At 48.7% G+C, this 19,078-nt stretch overlaps 1 protein-coding gene across 2 annotated transcripts; it reads left to right on the forward strand.

The window, feature by feature from the left end:
- The first annotated feature begins 2,211 nt into the window (after positions 1-2,211).
- On the forward strand, positions 2,212-19,073 carry LOC115324442 (dual specificity protein phosphatase MPK-4). Of its 2 annotated transcripts, none has more exons than XM_029985077.3 (7): positions 2,212-3,013; positions 3,091-3,204; positions 3,555-3,676; positions 7,159-7,252; positions 8,291-8,456; positions 15,135-15,183; positions 16,942-19,073. In XM_029985077.3, exons 1-7 carry the CDS (start codon positions 2,706-2,708, stop codon positions 17,076-17,078), a joined length of 990 nt encoding a protein of 329 aa, XP_029840937.1. In that variant the 5' UTR covers positions 2,212-2,705; the 3' UTR covers positions 17,079-19,073. The 2 variants fall into 2 exon arrangements, with proteins under 2 accessions (XP_029840937.1, XP_029840936.1); XM_029985076.3 differs by having other exon boundaries at positions 2,234-3,013; positions 3,555-3,721.
- The last annotated feature ends 5 nt before the right edge of the window (positions 19,074-19,078 follow it).

Here is a 19,078-nt window from a genome sequence, read left to right on the forward strand (position 1 = left end):
GTAGTCACGTGATTTGTACGCAGTGCTCGTTTCGCTGGGATGGCTCTAAGGTCCGCTGCGGTCCTTCGCGATTAAGTGATGTTGAGCAGAAAAATAACCTCACGGAAAATCTTCACACACGCACACTTTAATAGAATGTAATAAAAAATATTACGTTTGTTTGAAAGTCGGAAAAACCAAGAAGGGCGAGGGAAGTATTTATTTTTCTAGGCTAGGTGGCGCGAGCTACCGCCCGTTATAAATATGGCCATTAGCATCCATCTATTCATTTGGTAGAAGGACGAGAAGGACACCCGAAACTGGGCGGAGCTGAACGGAGCGACGCAACGACGCGTCGGAAACCATGTGTCGCGAACCGTCCTGTGCGGCGATTCGGAGCAGCCATCTTCCCGACAGTTCGCACGCCGGATCGGACAGTTTTGACGCGCATGTGTCTCGCGCTTTAGCATCTCATCTCTCGCACGAAGCGCGGTAGCTTGCCTGTGCGTCACTGGTTTCGTTTTCTCGCCGCTACCAAGATGGCGGACGTAGTTCTCGGCGCGCACTCGATAGCCTTTACGCCAAGGAGGTTAGAAGTACTAGGAGGGGGCACGTTGCAATATTGGTGAAGCCTAGTCATAAAAAAGTTTAAACGATTTTGTGCCCAGCGTGACCGCAGATCTCTCTGGCGATTGGTGCGCGTGACATGTCACGTGTGAGATGGATGGTTGATTGTAGAATGACTCCTTGCAGGCTTGCGCGCGCCCCGTCCGGTAGGTTCTATCAGATCGAAGTCTAGACTGTGGTGTATTCTAGTGCCCCATAGCAAGACAAATGCTAGCTACGGTCACGTGGTGTGGTCACGTTGGCATGGTAAGTGAGGAGAGTAAGGAGGAAAATGAGAAAGAGGCGAGGCGCCAAGGGAGCTTGGCTTGTGGAGGCTACGCGGCCGACGTCATGCCCTCTCCTACCCTTCTATTCTCCATGCTTTACGCATATGCAGGTCACCCAAATAAAACGTTCAAACAACAACGAGGGTACGATGAAGTCCGATGCGGTTCCGAATTTTGCGGATATGGTACGGATTCGGACACGGCGGACGCAAAGTCTGCGGATGCAATAACAATAATTTAAGAACATTGCGGATCCCTCGCAGGGCATGTTCGAATTCCGGCCCTTGAGAGAGACGCTCGAGACCGGGACGGGTCTGCTTGGTTTGCTTCAATCCGGCAGCTATTCGAATTTCGCGCGGTCAAGTGGTCAAGGTCACTTCCCTTCGTTTCCTTTTAGTGGCCGTTGAGGGCGCTGAGGAGCGGGATTTATTAAAGCCCCTTGATAAAAGCGTTTTTTACAAGTACCGCCAACCATTGTTGTGGAAGCGCGCGAGACACGTGCCACGAGCGGGCGCTCCGCCGCCATTCGCTTCCAAGCCCCGCTCATTTCAGTGCTGCGCCGCCATTTGCTTCCAAGGGCCGCTCGAGACATGGGCCTCGTGCACTCGCGCATTTGACGCTACTTGCAAGACAAACGCAAAGACATCGAGGGGCTTTAGGATTTATTTTAGGATTTGTTAGACAAAAATGGAAACAGCGCACTAGGAAATTAAGACGAAAGTTTTAGGCTATAGTGGAGATACGGAAGAGCAGGTCTCAGAGGAGAAAGGGATCGGTGGCTGGACGGAATGCTGGCAAAGACGGCTCTGGAAAGCTATAGATTAAACAAAACAGTTATTGGCAAAGAAAGCATTTATGACAATTCTAGGGGATGCTCATTGTTGTTTGAGGCGAGGACAGGTGTTCTGCGAACCAGAACATACAGAGCGAAGTACCAGGAAATGGATACAGTGTGCACTGCTTGTGGAGAGGAAGAGGGGACGGCTGAGCACTTGATACTCTACTCTAAAGGGCTTCATTCACCCTATGCCTACCGAAGACAACGTAGATTTAATAAAGTCATTGGGTTTTAGAGACAGCGAAGGGAGAGTGGATTTCAAGACTGTAAAGATTACCAAGAAAAGATTAAGTGAATGGTGGCAGAAAGCGAGAAAAAACTAGGCATTCGCTCACTTTCTTTGCAGTGCGGAGTGAATATATATTTCACATTTAAATATTCTAAGCTTAAATGGTAAAACAAAATGGCTAGGTGGCGTAAGCTACCGCCCGATCCAAAGGGCTCAGCCGGATTCATCTATCCATCCATTTATCCGGTTCGGCCAGGTTCGGCGCTTTGCCTGCTTTGCCAGCTTTGCCGCTTTGCTGGCTTTGCGGAGAAGTGGCGGAATTTGCGCGCAGGAGCAGTGGCCAGCAGCGGCCACAGCGGCGCTGACGAGACGGGAGCAAAGAGAGGGAGCAAACTTTTTTTTTTGGTAGCGTGGTCGGTGTGGTAGTGGAGCCAGTGGACTTTCAGCACTCGGGAAACCCAAGAAGGAGGATGATACGCCGATCCATAGCCTCCGATCATGCCGATGACACCGAGTGCAAATCGCAGGATGGAGATGCGGAATGCGGCCGGTGAAGATATCGGAAGTTTCTAGGGCGCCCGTAGTGCTCTGGTACGTTGTCTGGTACACTGGTGCCTCGTGTCACCATTTCTCCGGCGTACCTTGTGTGTGATCAAGCCGTACTCTGAAATGTCGACTAACGAACGACCCTCGGATCTTCCTTGGACGCTTCTTTCGCTCAGCGAGGCCCGCGATACAGTGCGGCGATAGGGGCGCGCGGAAAAAGATGGACATCTGCAGGGAGAGCGACGACCTGGAGCCGAGCTCCATCCCCCTGTGCAGCGTGATCGAGGACCGGCTCTTCCTCGGAGGCCGAGACGCGGCCGAAGACGACCCCACCGTCAGAGCTCTTGGCATCACGCACATCCTGACCGCGGACATCTTTCCGCTGGAACTGGAGGGCAGCAAGAGCAACTTGCAACTGCTCTTCCTACAAGTGGACGACAGACCGGAGGAGGATCTGCTCAGCCACTTTGAGAGAGCTTGCAAATTCATCGACCAAGGCTGCAGAAACGGCGGCTGTCTTGTGCACTGGTGAGCTGCAGTGATCTCGATCGAGGTGATGCATATATGTCTACCACCGATATTTTTTTTCCCCTGCTGATTTATAGTTACTTCGGGGTTTCGAGGAGCGCCACCCTGGTCATCGCGTATATCATGCAAAAATACCGCCTAGACTACACCACGGCGTTCGAGAGGGTGCGAGAGAAGAGAACCTGCATTGGGTATGTTGGTCCCAACTCCGACGAAACGCGTCTCGATTTCGAGCGGGAAAAATCTCGGTCTCTGTTGGCCACAGTTGGTTAATTTACCTTCGAAATACAATTTAATTTTCGGCTCAAAAAAAAAAGAAAAAAACTGTCATTTACAATTAAATTACTACCACGCAAGAAGTGGTTGAAGAGACCCTATTGTGATCACAAACATATTTAGCTGAGCTAGAAGTAAAGGAAGAGAAACAGCAACACAATCAGGTTTTAACGCTGAAATGAATTTATGCAGGGCCATTGTTTTATGCTATCGTCTGAAATAAAGAGCCATATTTTACTTTTGTATTAATTTTTATCTTTTGCAGACCGAACCAGGGATTCATCTTTCAGCTAAACCTTTTTCACACAATGGACTACAAGCTCGACAAAGGCAACATACAGTACCGACTTTACCTCTTGGATAAGTTGGCCACCGTTGCAAAAAGAGGTTCTCTGACGTGCTTGGAACAAACTCTGTACCCCCTCCTATTAGGTGACAGTAGTGGCCTCTAACACGAGCTCACATAGGCATGCTAAAAACAAATCACAAAGGATTTCTGGAAGAGACACATATTCTATGTGCATGTTCCATTAGTGCATTCTCGGTTTTATACATGGCGTAGCGCTGGTTACTGGCATGAGCATTTAGCTCTATTTGGCGTCTCATTTTGCGTGAGAGTGTACACACAACAGAGTATGCAGCTTTCCAGCACTTATCACTCAAACAAAAGTGTCTAGTCATTGTGCAATTAATGCATGTGCAGCGTCTGATATTCGTCAGAACAGAGCCACCGCGCAAGTTCACAACGCATTCCATAGCCGAGTAGGCAAAGATGGCAGCACAAAGAAATTAAGCAATTTTTCTAATGGTCTATGGTTGGTAACACGCCTGACCAGTGATGAGGAGACCTGGGTTAATGCACCAGGTTCTTTTAACTCAAAATGTGTTGTACGCCTCGTCTCAAGAGAAAATTTGTGTGATGGTCCTCACTATAACACTCTTCAGCTTCAGCGGTTTGGGATGTGCAGCTGGTGTCTTGCGAAACGTCCGCACGCCTCTGTTTGAGTGGTCGGCATGATCGCATAGCAGGATAACCACTGCTCTATGGGTATGCTTACTCCACACCCTAAATAGCTGCCTCGGTCCTCGAGGTTGCCAATGCACTTATTATCTCCCTCAACAGATGACGCGGCAGAGGTGCGCTATAAACGGCACATACAGATACCACATATCATTAAAGGCCGATGTACACTTTGTGGTTTATACTTTTCCTCACTCCTTTCTTTTCCTTATCGTCCCTTTTTCAACTCGCCCCAACACGACTCCCCTTACAGTTTAGGAGAGGAAAACGCAAAGAGGAATATCTGGATAGATGGATGGATGCTAATGCCTGTACCCTTTATAACGAGGAGTAGCTTGCTCCACCTAGCCTGGAAACCAAGTCTTTTTCCTCCCTTTGCATGTCTAAACCAATTTCCTTCCCCTCTGCTTTTTGTAACTATGTGTGTGTGTAACAGTGTCGGATATCGTCAGGATGACATTTGGGGGATTGGGCAAAAAAAACTGAAGACATCGTCCCCCGCCTTCTCTCCCCAGCGAGAGAGTCGCTGGGGAGAGAAGGTCTAACCTAGTCAATGTACCCCAAAACCGGGCACGCTGGGAAACAGGGGTGAGATTTTGGGCCGGAGCCTCACTGGAGGAGGTCCCAATTTTTCTCTGTCTTGTCTGTCCCCAGCTGTACTAGTTAGTTTCACTTCCTTAAATTTTCCTTGGATAGTTTCCACCAACCTTTTAACCTTCTTTTGTGACTGTAATCCTTTCCTCCTCCATTCTTCCATCTTCGTCACCAAAACACAGCAGCCCCGCCAGATCCGTGACCTTTCAGGGAGGGCAAAGCAAAGCCCCGTGCACTTCAAAAGCAAATGTTCTAGCGTCTCACTTTCATTATGGTACACGGCAGATAATGTGTCTATCTCTTGAAATTTAGCCTGATACATCTTTTTTCTTAATACTCCCATTCTGGCCTCAAACAGCAAAGAACTTCCACATGAATTATCGAACGCCTTTTTCTTTCTTATGTCGTTTTTGTGACCTGTACATTGTTAGAGCTGATTTTTTCTGCATTCTTCCCTCCCACATTTTCCTTTCTGCCTCGTTTGCTCCCTTTTTCACTGAAGTAGTCTGCTCAGCCCAATCACTCACGTGTAGGTATTTAAATGTAAGCTTTTGGGTTCGGTTCGTCCATTTTGTGTTTAAACTTTTCATGTATAGATACTTGAATACTCTCCGTGCCCACCAAACATCATCCATTTCAGTCAACCTTTCTCCGAATTTAAGTTTACTGATTGTCCTTTGCTCTAAAAAGACGACCAGCCCATGACCCCCTGCACTCCCTCATTTGGTGTGTTCCCATGTGCTGCCAGTGCTAACCTGCCCATGCTCCTTTGTCGAATTTCCAACCCTGATTGAACCTCTAATCTCATACACAGTGCCCACGCATTGGCAAAAGACACCCCTTGGCACCATTACTTTTTTCATATACCCCTGTCTACTTCATATCTATTATAGTTCCATAGTGCCTAGAGCCTTATAATACCTGAATCTGGATGGATGGACAGATGTTAACGGAACATGGTTAAAATTGAGCACAAATAGAAAGGAACAGAGAAGAGACAAGCGCTTGTCTCTTCTCTCTTCCCTCTTCTCTGTTCCTTTCTATTTGTGCACAATTTTAACCATGTTCCGTTAACATCTGTCCATCCATCCACTTTACTAAAGATGTTAACGGCCATACCCCTTGTAACGAGTGATAGCTTGCGCCACCTAGCCTGAAAAGACAGAAAGACAATCTTCCCTGCAGGAAACCAAGGTTGCACGTTGGCCTTTAATAGTATGTGCACGTCTGGAAATGAGAAATGATGGAGATGGCATGTTTCAAGACAACAGCCGCGGTGTCAACGAGTGGCAATCTTGGTGTTCAGTCTAGCTGTGGTGCCTGGAACATGTCTTGGACTGGTGTGTTTCATATTGCCCATACACCTGGAGGGGTCCCAAGATGACAGCAAGACATGTCACAGTCACTCATTGTAGCATCCCAACCCATAGCCGATGTGCTTTCCATCGAGTGGTCGGCTGTGGGGCGACCTAGAGCAGAACAGGTGTCCGCCACACCCACTTCTGCTGCTGTGGCACCGCCACGATTGTGGCCAGTTACGGCATGTGCCAGCTGCGGTGTCACAAGGTGGAAATTGGGGGACCAAAAATGAAGGTGCAGTTAACATGTGTCAAAGACGTGTTCCATGCACCATAAATTAACATCAGAATTCCACTATAACATTTGCTTTGTGCAGTAACTGAACTGAAATCTGTCACCTGCTCGCTACGAAAATTGAGTAACCCTCTCTTTAAAAGAACACTGCATGCTCAAACTCCCTTTTTAAACTGCTTGTCACATAGGTAATGTATTTCATCGAAAGAAGAAAATGAATTAATGCGGCACTTTTTGTTGCAAGTCGCAATGTAAGCAGAGTTGTGGAGGCAATATGTGGACCAATCCCCTTCACTTTTCTCTCTCGCATCATTTTGCAGTCAGTCGCTGTGCATGGAAATGAGGTATGCAGTGTACCCCTTTTATGCACTCCGTCCAGCCAACAGGAGGCTGACCAAATTATTCCATTTTGACGTTGCTACGAGATCGGACTCCAAATGGGATTCAATTTTGAGCCAATGCTCTTGAGCAGATGAAATCACTCCAAGCTTGAAATGCTTCTCAAGGCATATTTTTGTTGTCGCGGAGAGTTTCCTGTGACATATGTAGACTATCAAAGCAGTTAAAAAAATTTTTTTTTTTTTGAGTGTGCAGTGTTTTTTAATAGTGGCTTCAGTTTTGGTCCGAGTGAGCTGAAGACGGAAGCCACTGCCCTTTCCAGCTGGCGCATTCTCCGCCGTGCCGGATGAGCTGAAAACTTTGTGGAGCGTAGATGATGAGGCGGGAGGAGAGCATCTCAAGTGCAGGAAATGCAGGTGGGTACGGGGATGACACATCGTGGCCCCACTGCAGATGCCACAGCCCTTACATCCTGCTAGAAATGCGCGTCTGTTCGTTGGCCTTAATTTATTTCGGGAAAATGGCGTAGTTCAGAAGCTTTTGAGACCTTGAGGCTATAATTGGCTACTCTAGCTGAAAGATAATACCGAAATGACGTAAGGGTCAGTTAAGCGAGAGAACCTTTATTTACGAGATGAGGCATTACATGATTACGCATCAGGCAAGAGTTTTTCTTGGTTGTAATATTTACAGAAGTGAAAAATCTGTACATTGCAGTGTGGGAAGAAAAGGTTGCTTTATTTATTTAACTTTGGCGGGTGCCTTTAAACAGCCTGTGGGCTTACAGAAGGGTGCACCTACTGCCGGGCGTACCCATTCTGACATAAATATAAGACACATAAAAGCATGCACAGTTGGTGTAACAGAAAAAAATCTTAGAAAAGAAAGTGGTGTGCGAAAAAAGCCAAATTAGGAACATTATGAAATGTGAATAAGGGACATCAGAGAAAGTATAATCTTTGACATTGGAAAAGAAAAAAAAAAGGCACACGGGATAGTTTGAGCAGCAATGTGGCGAGAAACTGAGGGAGAGGAGATGGCAGCGCGCAGAGACGTCGGTATGCCAAGCTCCGATTGGACTGATTAGTGGGCCTAGCTGCCTCTGTATCCACTGCACTCGTTGAATGAGTTTGGACGTGGAACGCTGGCATCCAGCGTTTGGCTCTCGCATTGGAACGTGTTTGAGGTGTGCAGTGGGGACAAAGGCAGCTAGCTTTAGGTCTACCCACTAATCGTTCGAACCAGAGCTCAGCGTTCTGACATCCCCGCACACCCTCGTCTCCTCCTCTCCCTCAATTTCTTATTGCATACTGACTAAAAAATTTCAAATGCGTAAACCAAAAGTAATTTACTCAAAAAAGTTTGAGCACTAATCGCATGCTAAAACTTTTACGTTGCACCGCAGCAATGCACGACCCTTGTGTGGCGCAAAAAAGAGCCAAAGTGTCTCGCAGGCTGGCACTGTTCCCCACGAGCAAAATCGTGCCCCACATCCCGGACGAAAGTGTCCCCTGGTGGGACCCCCGATGGAAGGAGCCCCCAGGCCAGCTCTGCTCAAGCAGCTTTTTCGTGGAGCCCACAGGGTGGCTCTTCCATCAGGCACAGAGTCTTCAGGGAAAGGTGCGTTCTGCCCTAGCCTGTTCACCCTGGCCATGGTGTAAGAAACGTGCCTTATTGATTTAAAAATATTTTTTTTTTTGCTGCAGATAGGTCTGTTTGTATTCCCACCTTCTCTACAGCCTTCTCCTGGAGCCGAATGCCCTTGCACCACCTGTGTGGCAGCCTCTCCATGGCCTCCTGGAACCCCTTTTTGGGAGCCCCCACGCCTAAACAGCTGCTTTCAGCTTATCAGTGACTGAAATGGCATCCTCACGTCTCAACAGATGGTAACCACTGGAGGCTTCGTTAGGCCACACCCATGTATGACCAAATGTCCGACTGTTCGTAGGGCGTGTCGGAGAGACGGCCGAACTTGATCAAGCGCTGGTCAATCACTGTTTCATGCGCATTCACGGGAGGCGGTAATTGGCCGCCGTCCGATCGGGTTTGGCTGTCTTTTTGGCATGTCGTACGACCAGCCAGGCATTTGGTTGTGCATGGGTATGGCCTGACAAGGCCCCCAGTGGTTATCACCTGTTGGGTCGAATGAAAACACCCCTGGGGGGTGCCCATTCGTGTTACTAATAAGCTGGAAGCATCTGTCCAGACATGGGTGTAAGTTACTCTCTAGAAAGTGGTTCCAGCAGGGCATGGGGAGGCTGCCACATAGGTGGTGCAAAGGCTTGCAGCTACAGGTGGAGCCTGTCAAGAAGATGGACATATGTACAGACCTGTGAGTGACCAGTATCTACAGCAATAAATTTAATTGTAAATCGGTATATTATGTTTCATGCACAGTGCAATCCACTTATAACGATATCACATATAACAGTCACTTTCTAGAGGACTGTGCTCTTTTGCATGTGGTATCCAGTTTAGATACAACGATAATTGGGTTTAACGGTTGCATTTTCAGGGTATCTTATTATCAGTGGATCATACTGTATATTTATTTAGGTGTCGACACACTGCACAGTGATCGTTACACACAATTAACCAGATGAAGTCCTATTGGCACGCGGCAGAGTAGCCCATTCTGACAGCGTCTCCACTGGCCAGACGGTGCAAGCGAAAAAAATAAAACAAAGGCATAATGAGCGTCCCGTTGCCATGGCACCTGTGCGCACATGCTTTTTGCTCAGCACATCTACCCTGACTTCTACGTATGCTGGTTTAAACACTGCGCCATAGATCTCTCCACAAATGCATTCATAAAACTGTTCCTGCTGCTGTTGAGGCACAAAACTATGGTCGATGATGAAGCCGTGTGTGAGCATGCTGCAGCACACCCATAAAACAATGTTAAAAAAAAAGTGAAAGCCGTTTACAACTTCCTGTAACGCCGAATTGGAGCGCAGCTCTTGAGGAGGAAGAGGGAAGGGTATATTCCTCCTCCTCCCTCGTGATCATGCCTGCTAGTCCTCCTCCCCTTCTGCCCCCCTCCCTCTCCTTTACCACCTTTACCGGGCGGGGGAGAAGGGGGGAGGAGGAGGAGCGGAGGGGGAGGAGGACGAGGGGGAGGGGCGACGCCGACGCCGACGCCAACGCCGACGCCGACGCCGCACAGGCTGGAAACGGGTCATGTGCCTCCCCCCGAGGTCACGTGACCCGCCCGGACCATACTACACAGTGAGGGGAGGAGGAGGAGGAGGAGGAGGAGGGGGAGGAGGAGGAGAGGGAGGGGCGCGGTTACGCCGACGCCGACGGCGACGGCGACGGCGACGGCGACGGCGACGGCGACGGCGACGCCGACGCCGCTCAGGCTGGAAACGGGCCCCTAAGAGCTGCGCTCTAAAATGAAAGCCGCTTACAACTCCCTGTAACGCCGAATTAGGGCGCAGCTCTTGAGGAGGAGGAGGGAAGGGTACTGGGGGGGTGGGTCAAGTGACCTCGGGGGGCGGGGGGTCACGTGACCTTGTGGGAGTCACGTGACCTTGGGGCATCACGTGACGTCGGGGGGGTCACGTGACCTGGGGCCACGTGACGATGCCGATGACATCATCAGTGACGTCACTGATGACGTCATCAGTGATGGTGACGATGACGATGCAGATGCCGGTGACGTCACTGATGACGTCATCAGTGGCTATGACGTCAACAGGGGGTCACATGACCTCGGGGGTATCCCCAGGTCACGTGACCCCGGGGGGGTCACGTGACCTGGGTAACTCGTGACCCTCGTGAGGGTAACCCTAGTAACCTTTGTGAGGGCAACTCTCGTGACCCTCGTGAGGGTAACTCTCGTGACCCTCGTGAGGGTAACTCTCATGACCCTCGTGAGGGTAACTCTCGTAACCCTCGTGACCCTCGTGAAGGTTACCCTCACGAGGGTTACTAACCCTCGTAACCCTCGTGAGGGTTACGAGGGTAAGTAACCCTCGTGAAGGTAACCCTTTTGAGGGTAACTAATTCTCGTGGCCCTCGTAATCCTCGTGAGGGTAACCCTCATTAGATTAACCCTCGTAACCCTCACGAGGGTTACGAGGGTTGCGGTTACGCCGACGGCAACGTCGACGCCGACGCCGACGGCGCTCAAGCCGGGAACGGGCCCCTAAGAGCTGCGCTCTAAAACAAGCGCGTCTCCCATAGAGAAGCATAGGAAACCGGGCTTTCGACAGGCAGCCACTAGCCGATCATCGAAGGGTCATCAGGTGGCGCCGGCACCAACCAAAACGAGGAGAGGACATTATCTGGCAGCTGCAACACATACACTGTCTACACCTATATATATCTTGCATCTAGGCGCACGTGCACCACTGTGCTCGTGCGACATCTACAACCTCCCGTTTCGGCATAACTTGGCAAGTGACAAACACCTGTGCCCCATCGAGCCAATAAGAGTGATGGAACAAAGCACAAGACAGCTTTCTACACGAGGAGTGCACTGCGACGATGCATTGTCACGTGCTTCGCTCGCCCCGACGCTTTGACTGATTTGCTAAGGCTGTCTGCTGAGGTGTGTTCATCATTTGTCTAATACTCCTGTTATGCGACAAAATTCATGTCATTTCCATCGGCTGACAGCTGAGCGATAGACCAATGTGTGTGCAACATTTCTGGCACGTGTTCTATGCGCAACATGATAGGGTTGTGAGCAGATTTGCCGATCGCACAAATGGTGTTCGGTGGAAAGGCAATAATTTTCCCGTATGACAGCTTGCAGATTGCCCAATTTATGTGGGATCCCGCATGTTGATGATACAATAAAGTACTAAGCCTTAGCAGTAGGACAAGGCTCTCTTATTGCCTCGTGGAGTAGAAAGAAACCTCACACCTGCTCATCAGTACAAGCAAAGTTGCGGCATCTGCGAGCTGTAATACTTACTCTTCGAATGGGGAAGTTGAGAGAAAAAGCATGTTCATGGGTGTAGACTATTCAAAATTGCAGCAGATTTCAACAAAATTTTTCACGGAGGTGGTCAGTGTTTTCTCTCTTCCCAACCAAAATTCCTCTAGGTTTCGAGCTGTGCGCAAAGAAGGGATGATTTCTGTTTTCGCCGGGCTTTGCTTGTCAAGGGAGTTCTCTGCAAGCCCCAAGGTGCCTTTGCAGACTCAAAACGATATGGGATTGTAGAACTACTGGAAAATGTTGGATAGTAGCTCTGAGGTAATTTGGAAAATATAGGCCAGTCTGTTCTCGTACGCATTTTTGTTTCATCTCCGACTTCAGTTGTATTTGCGCAACGGCATAAGGTACTGCTGGTGTTTGGCTGTTGGGAAAGAGAACTGGCAAAGCACTCCCCTTTCAATTCTTTCGGCTTTCAGACTCTTAGTGGCACTCAGAGTTTGCACCCTTGTGTATAAGACAGGCACCTTGTCCAAACATTAATTTTGTGTGGATTTCTATTATGAAATTGATTTCTTATTTTGTGTATTGCTTGTACAAATGTGCAGTCAAAATGTAATATGCTGTTGGGAACAGCATATTGCATGTTGCTGCTGGAAACGGCACTCCTCATCAAGGAGTAGAGGTACACAGGTGTACAACTCACCACGAGCAGTGGCTATATACAGGCACATGGATCTGCCGTTCGGACAAAAGCCATGAGGGGCAAGTGAGTGTTGGTGGCAATGTCCATGTGGGCTTTCAACTGCTATGAGATAGCTCACAGCCTGTGGAAGGTGGTGATGGTGCCTGGTCTGATGTTCACAAATCGGGTGCTGTGTGCGTCGGCCCAGACTCTGGAGTATCCAGAAGTATGTCAGCGGGTGCATGCGCATTCTTCTATACTCACAGGGATGCCGATTCCTTCGTTTCCGGCAGCCGCGCTGCGATTCTCGGTAATTTGTTGCATGCTGCCGCTTCGGAAGCATTTGGCTCAAACTGCGCCAGAGATCGGCACTAATAAACCATGCTGGCCGACTGGCCTGGCTGGCCTCACTTGCGAACCAGCAGGTCAAAAGAATTCGGTCATCTCGCAAGCTTACACGGCGGCGCGCACCGCTTTTGCAGCTACTTTCTTCGCCCAACTCCGACCCTGAGACTCCGATTTTTTATTCGCATAAAGTAAAAGAGAAGTAAATAGAGCATATGCTCCCGCTGTCTGGCCACTGCAAGTGAACTGCCCAACGACTGGTAAAATTACCGTTCATGCAATTACTTGCTCCATGCGTTGCGGCAGAAGCTTGTAAAGGGACGCCGCCAACTCGGGTCGTGCACGGAGTCTCTTACTCTTCTTTCATGCTGGCTTTTGAATCGCAACAGTGTAGCGCATTCGCTCGTTTTTGTCGTCAAATGCGCGTGAACTGCCTCGCGAATGCGGTTCAATCACCAATTATGAGGCATTATAGCCTCCCTGGGAGCATCGGCCGTGCTACCGGCCTTTCATGCTCAAGAATGGCTTTCAACAACTGGCACATCACTTTGTCTTTCACGAGTATAATTGCCAACTCTCGCTCTGTTGCAAAGGTCAAAGTAAACAATTGTTTCGCATCAGGAGGGTTCAACGACTTGGCTCCCGGAATTTTGCGATACATATTCTGCAATATGCCCGGCGCGAGGTGGTATTAATGAACACAAGTTTTCTATCTTTAGGTGCACCCGATGGTAACATTATTGCAAGGGTCAAAACCGTTGCGCAGTGATCTTCAATATCATTTGTTACCTGGCAAAGGAAGTCACCACAAAAGCGGCACATGCTGCCGTGCAAGCTTGTGAAATCGATGCATCATCCTCTCCCGCTACAGGTGCACAGCTGGCCAGCGTGACTTCTTCACTCAAATCTCTTGCATTGTAGATCTCGTGCGCAGCTTGGCACGGATACTTACGAAGTGGCAAGTTATAAATCATTGGAGCACGGCTGCCGGAAACGGAAGAATCGGCATCCTCGCGAGCATGGGAGGATGCGCAGGCGCCGCACTATCAGAGGGCGCAGCAATGCATATCGGTCACCGCTCCCGTGCTCCAAAAACTTTTGTCCCCGACTGTATGCGTTGTCGAAGTTAACCATCGAATGGGAACAGCTGTATGACGACTCTCGAGGCAGAGGCCTTCTTTTCGAGGCACGCGCGGGAACTTTGAAGACAAGGATGTGGAGGTACACCTTGACACCAAGTCGCCAACCACCTGTGTCGTCTGCGGAGCAGCAGACGAGGTGACCGAACACCTAGTACTGGTGTACGAGGTCCTCAGCCCATGTTCCCGTGCAACCGGGCCGCCGGAGACGTTGAGTTTTCTGGCGGCGGGTGTCGAGGGTGACAACCAGGGACACGTGAAGCATGTAGGGGCCACCAAACGCACACCGGAACAGGGGTAGGTGTACTCCTGGCGGCTGTTGTGGAAGAAGCGAATTGGCCCAAACGAACTCGCCGGACTCTTGGGGCCCACTCACGCCAACCCAACGGACCTAACTAATCCAACAGACAAAGAACTTGGCTAGTCTTGGCTGGGCACTTGGTGGGCCCAGCCGAGTTGGCTTTGACAGGCCCTCACGAAACCTCCGGCGAGCGGCTTCCCATTACAAAGAAGTCGCCATTAAATCCAATCCAATCCAGTAATAAAAAATCGTGAGCCATTCCTTGTGAAGGTGGATGAGCAGCAAAGCTGTTTAGCACACGACACAGACTTGACACAGAATTTCTAACGAAGGTGCAAACACATTTATTGTCTTGACTGGTGGTCCATCGTGACTAGCCGGAGGAAACTAGACACGCGCGACGGGACTGCCACCCTGGGAGAGCGGAAGGAAAGGAAACTAGGCACGCAAGCGGCTTGGAACAACGACAAGGAGAAAGCGGTGAGGGTAGACATGGCTGACGCGGGTCGCACAGTGGCAAATCTTTGAGAAACCAATTATCTACCCGAGACTGTTGACCTTGAAAATGGTGCCTATTGGTAGCTAATCTACTGAAAATGTACAGTCTAAGCTCATTACAACAGACCTGGTTACAACAGACATTTATATATAACATACTGATTTGTGAAGTTCGGTTGGTTTTCCTCTACATACCATTGACTCAACTTTATATCTGCACACAACATACTCTTCTTACAACAGACCGAAATCTGGGTGAAACTCGAGGTGTGTTGTAACGAGCTTAGACTGTACATCCAAGTGATGAGACGTACAAGCTTTTGCATAGAATGAAGCGATTTTGCATCAAATCCGGGACCAGAGTTTTTGTTGACGCACATGAAAAATCCATGGAATCCTAGCTATACACGGCTTCGCTCTAAATAAAAAAAGTTCTTCATTGCAGGTGTTATGCCCCAAGTGCAAGAGCAAGGTTGGAAACTACAACTGGGCAGGTATGTGTCGCATGCATGCAAAAAATAGCCTTAAAAAAAAAAGAAAAAAAAAAAAAAGCATTTAGACTGTGTGAGGTTTTTGTTTCAGTAACCATAAGTCAATGCTACTAGAACTCCTCAGTTGGGAAGATCACCTTTGAAACCCGGACAGCTTGCGTCTCCTGAGACCGAACTAGGTACGATTACATGAAACTTGCTTTATGTAGCTACTGCGAGATGGCGCCACCGGCCTTTGCACGATTCGACTGGACCGACACGTGCTGCTCTACGGTTCCCGGAGTGGCCGCCCCAGGAGAAATAGCGGCGTTGCCATCGCATCTAGTTCAGTTCTTGAGTATGGATCGGAGCCACTTTTTCAAAGGTTTCCCAACGGAGTTGGTTTTAGTAATGTTGCCATAAGTCTAGAGATTTTGACATATGATACCAACCGCCACAATTACGTTCATGCGCAGTCCGTGCTTTCTGCAATGCATGACTAATTTTTGCAGTGTGAAAGACAGTTTGTTTTTGTCACCCCACACCCTGCACACCCAAGGCGAGATTCTAAGCAGTTCTCGGAGCAAGAGATTAGAAACTCGTGAGCGCGTTGCACTGGCTGGCCACTCCTTAAAAGGGCCGTAAAGACAATTAAAATTTTTTCAAAATAAAGTTTTTAGATAAGTTTGGTTTCTAGCATGCCACCCATTTCTTCTTTTCTATAACTAACTCTTATTTCTGTGCCTGCAGATAATTTTGCTAAACCAAAACAAACATTCGGATTTCTTTTTTTTTGCCTTTGGAAAGGAAAGTGACCTCGAGGAGCACTGCTGGTTTTCGGTAGCATTTAGTGGACGTTCAGCGCGTTGGCAGTTGGCAGAAGGAGCGGCATATTGGTCACTGCTGGACTCATCGACCTGGAAGAAACGGATGACAACACCGCGCTCACAAAGGAGTTTGAGCTCCCGTTCAGCGATGGACCGCGGGAGGCTTCTCAGGATGCGAAACTCTGGATTGGCGCTTTATGAGGGTGCCCCAGACTTGCCACCAACTTCCCGGTCGCCGCCTCTGAGCGACTTCACCCACCTCCCCGACACAGCCAGAACACTAAGAGCACACCATTTGTTTGAACCATTTGCCTGACGAGGAACCCGTTGTGGTCACGCTTCGACGTCACATGGCGCACTTTAGTTCACGTTTCTGCCGCCGTCTCGGGGGGTCTGTAGCATCGTTCCTGGCGCAATTCTTACAACTGTTTAATTGACTGGTGCGGCACCCAAACGTTTGTTCGGGCTAGAACTTGGTCAACAGTGTACGAGACGTGCTTGACGACAATTTTAATCGTTCAATAAAACTTATAAATTGCCTTCATGGTCCCTTTCAGGGGTGTCTAAACAGGATACTTCAGAACGCGCAAGGCGGCACTTCTCCACCATTTAAAGCGAAAGTTAAAGTCCACAGTCCCTCTTCTGTTCAGACATTCACTAGGAAAACGTCACGGCTTTCGTCCTCGTCTCCTCCACCTTTTCTGTGACCTCCGTGCTCAATAGACTGAATGTCACACGCCACCTGCCAGTGGTGTGCCTGTTGCCCGTCCATCTGTTCTGGCGCGCCCTTGTATCCTTCCCTTTCCCATTTTCGGGACTTGAACAGCAGTGGAGACGGACGGAAGTGGATCGCCACACTTCATATGGCAGAGAAGTGTCGTGTGTGCTTGAAGTGTCCCGTCTGGACAGCCCTCTACCCGCATGTAATGGCTCGAGGGCTTCAAACTTTGTGCAGGGCTCTACTGCGAGTGCGGAGCTTGCGTCCAGCCCGGCTTCCACATCACACCTGGCAGGGTCGACCGCACCCTCTCCACTTCAAAACCAGTGTCTCCCAGCGCAGACGTGGCACAGAGCGACGACAGCAATTCCTAGTCTGTGTTTGCACCTGTGATTGTCACAAAGTCAGACTACGGGGTGTAGTGAACGGCGCCCATGTTGTTAGGGCGAGTGTTATGGTGAGCGAAAGAATAGCCACGTCTTAGCTGGCTACATGAGGGGGGGGAAGTCAGCCCAATAGACTGAAATCTGTGTCTAAGTGTGGTTATTTGAAGACGAAGGAGCTGCTTTAAATATGTGTACCGACTGTCATGTCCAAGATTCTTGCCTCCCTGGGTCGAAACCAGTCTTTCACCCCTTTCATTTGTCACGAGCACTCTTTTGCACCATAGGTTTGCAATAAGCGGGGAATGAGCGGCCGGACACGACAAATTAAAGGCACGCTTGAAATGTTCTTGTTCTCTGTCACAATTGTTGGAAAGGTGCCCAGAAGTCATCAAGGTTCTTGCATGTTTTCTCAGTTTTCGTTCAAGTTCGGGTCAGCTAAACATTTTAGTAACTCAATTTGAGATAATACTCGCAAACCTAACACTGCTCAAATTGGGAATTGCTTTAAATGCAAAGTTGGCTCAGGCTTCTGTGAAGAATGGCTCAATGAAAGCATGCAGTTCAGAGCTGTAAAAATCACTCTTGAAACTAAATGGGTTGCAGTTTGTTCTCCCAAAAAGTAATGGAGCGGCCTTCCGGTTACTGCTCAAATGTCCCATTCTGCAACTGGTAACCAACAGTTCGGTTTCCAGCATTGAGAAGAGATCTACAGTTTTGTCTGGATTTAGCACTCTGCTGATGACAGAGTTTTGAGGCAATGACAACGTATGCCGCCAATGTCGAGTCAAAGTGAAGTTTTGTATTTGTCAGCAGTTTGAAAAACGGCATTTGAGCCGCAGTTACTCCAAAAATTAATAAACCTGCAGTTACTGAAATATTGTAACTTAGAAAAAATTTAATTACAGTAACTCTGAATTAGTTACTTTACAGGCTTGGATGCACCCCAACCCACCGAGAACATCTTTTTTAGCAAATTGCTCCTCTAACTGGTGCCTGTGGAAAAGTAATCAAATCTAGTACAAAGCTTACAAAGTGTTGCCTATAATTATTACTAACAGATGCATTTGATGCAACGGAGAGCTTGCACTATGTGGTAATTACAAGTTGTCTCAAAGCTTCCAAGCGAGCCAGTCTGGAGCAAGTCGTGGAGTGACAGCTTAGCAAACCAGTACTCCCCATCCAGTCTTCAGACACATAGTGCTCCATGCCGAGAATCAGGTACTGGAGTAAATTTCTATAGCAATAGTCATCCCAAGGACAAGCATAGATATGTTTAGAAAGCTCATCCTGCCCAAATGCTTGTTGGTTTTCATACACGTAAAATGCCGAGCAATTGCCCACCCAAAAGTTAATTGCTGTAAAAAAATCTGGGATGGGTGCTGGTTAGGTTTGAGCGGAAAAGCAGGTTACACGTTGTAGGGTGGGCCCTTGCTTGGTCCGGTGGAATTTCTGATATTTAAAATGTCAAGCTTCTCCGCTTTGCACCAGTGCATGCCCATAAAGCTTCACCACATTGCACCTGCAGTGTGCTGAAGCTAAAGCAGATAATGCAAAGGAGCACCTCAGTGGGCCCAAAAGGTTTGCTGGGGTGGGCACTTGACACCACCTTTGCATATATATTTTGAAAGTAGGGGTGTGCGCTTGAGATGTGGGCACATGCTCGGTAGTGTACAGTATATGCTCGGTAGTGTACAGTATATGCTCGGTAGTGTACAGTGTACAGTATATGGAACTCCAGCAGTACGGTTGAGTTTTGTTGCTGAATTTTTGTCGCCGTAGGCTTGCCCACAATGCAAAAGTATGAACTTACCAAAAGACCTTCCAAGCGTCTTTGAATGTCTGAAAGACTGCATCCCAATGTGTCGTTTTGTCTTTTGGCCTCTAATAAAGCCCCCTCCAACGTGGATTGCCATCGCAACGTCCGAGATAGCCTATAACGACTCCAGACAGATTGCTTGAATAAATGAAATTGTTACACATGTTGCTAA

This window comes from Ixodes scapularis, unplaced genomic scaffold (genome assembly GCF_016920785.2).
Source record: "Ixodes scapularis isolate PalLabHiFi unplaced genomic scaffold, ASM1692078v2 PGA_scaffold3__209_contigs__length_174095766, whole genome shotgun sequence".
NCBI lineage: Eukaryota > Metazoa > Arthropoda > Arachnida > Ixodida > Ixodidae > Ixodes > Ixodes scapularis.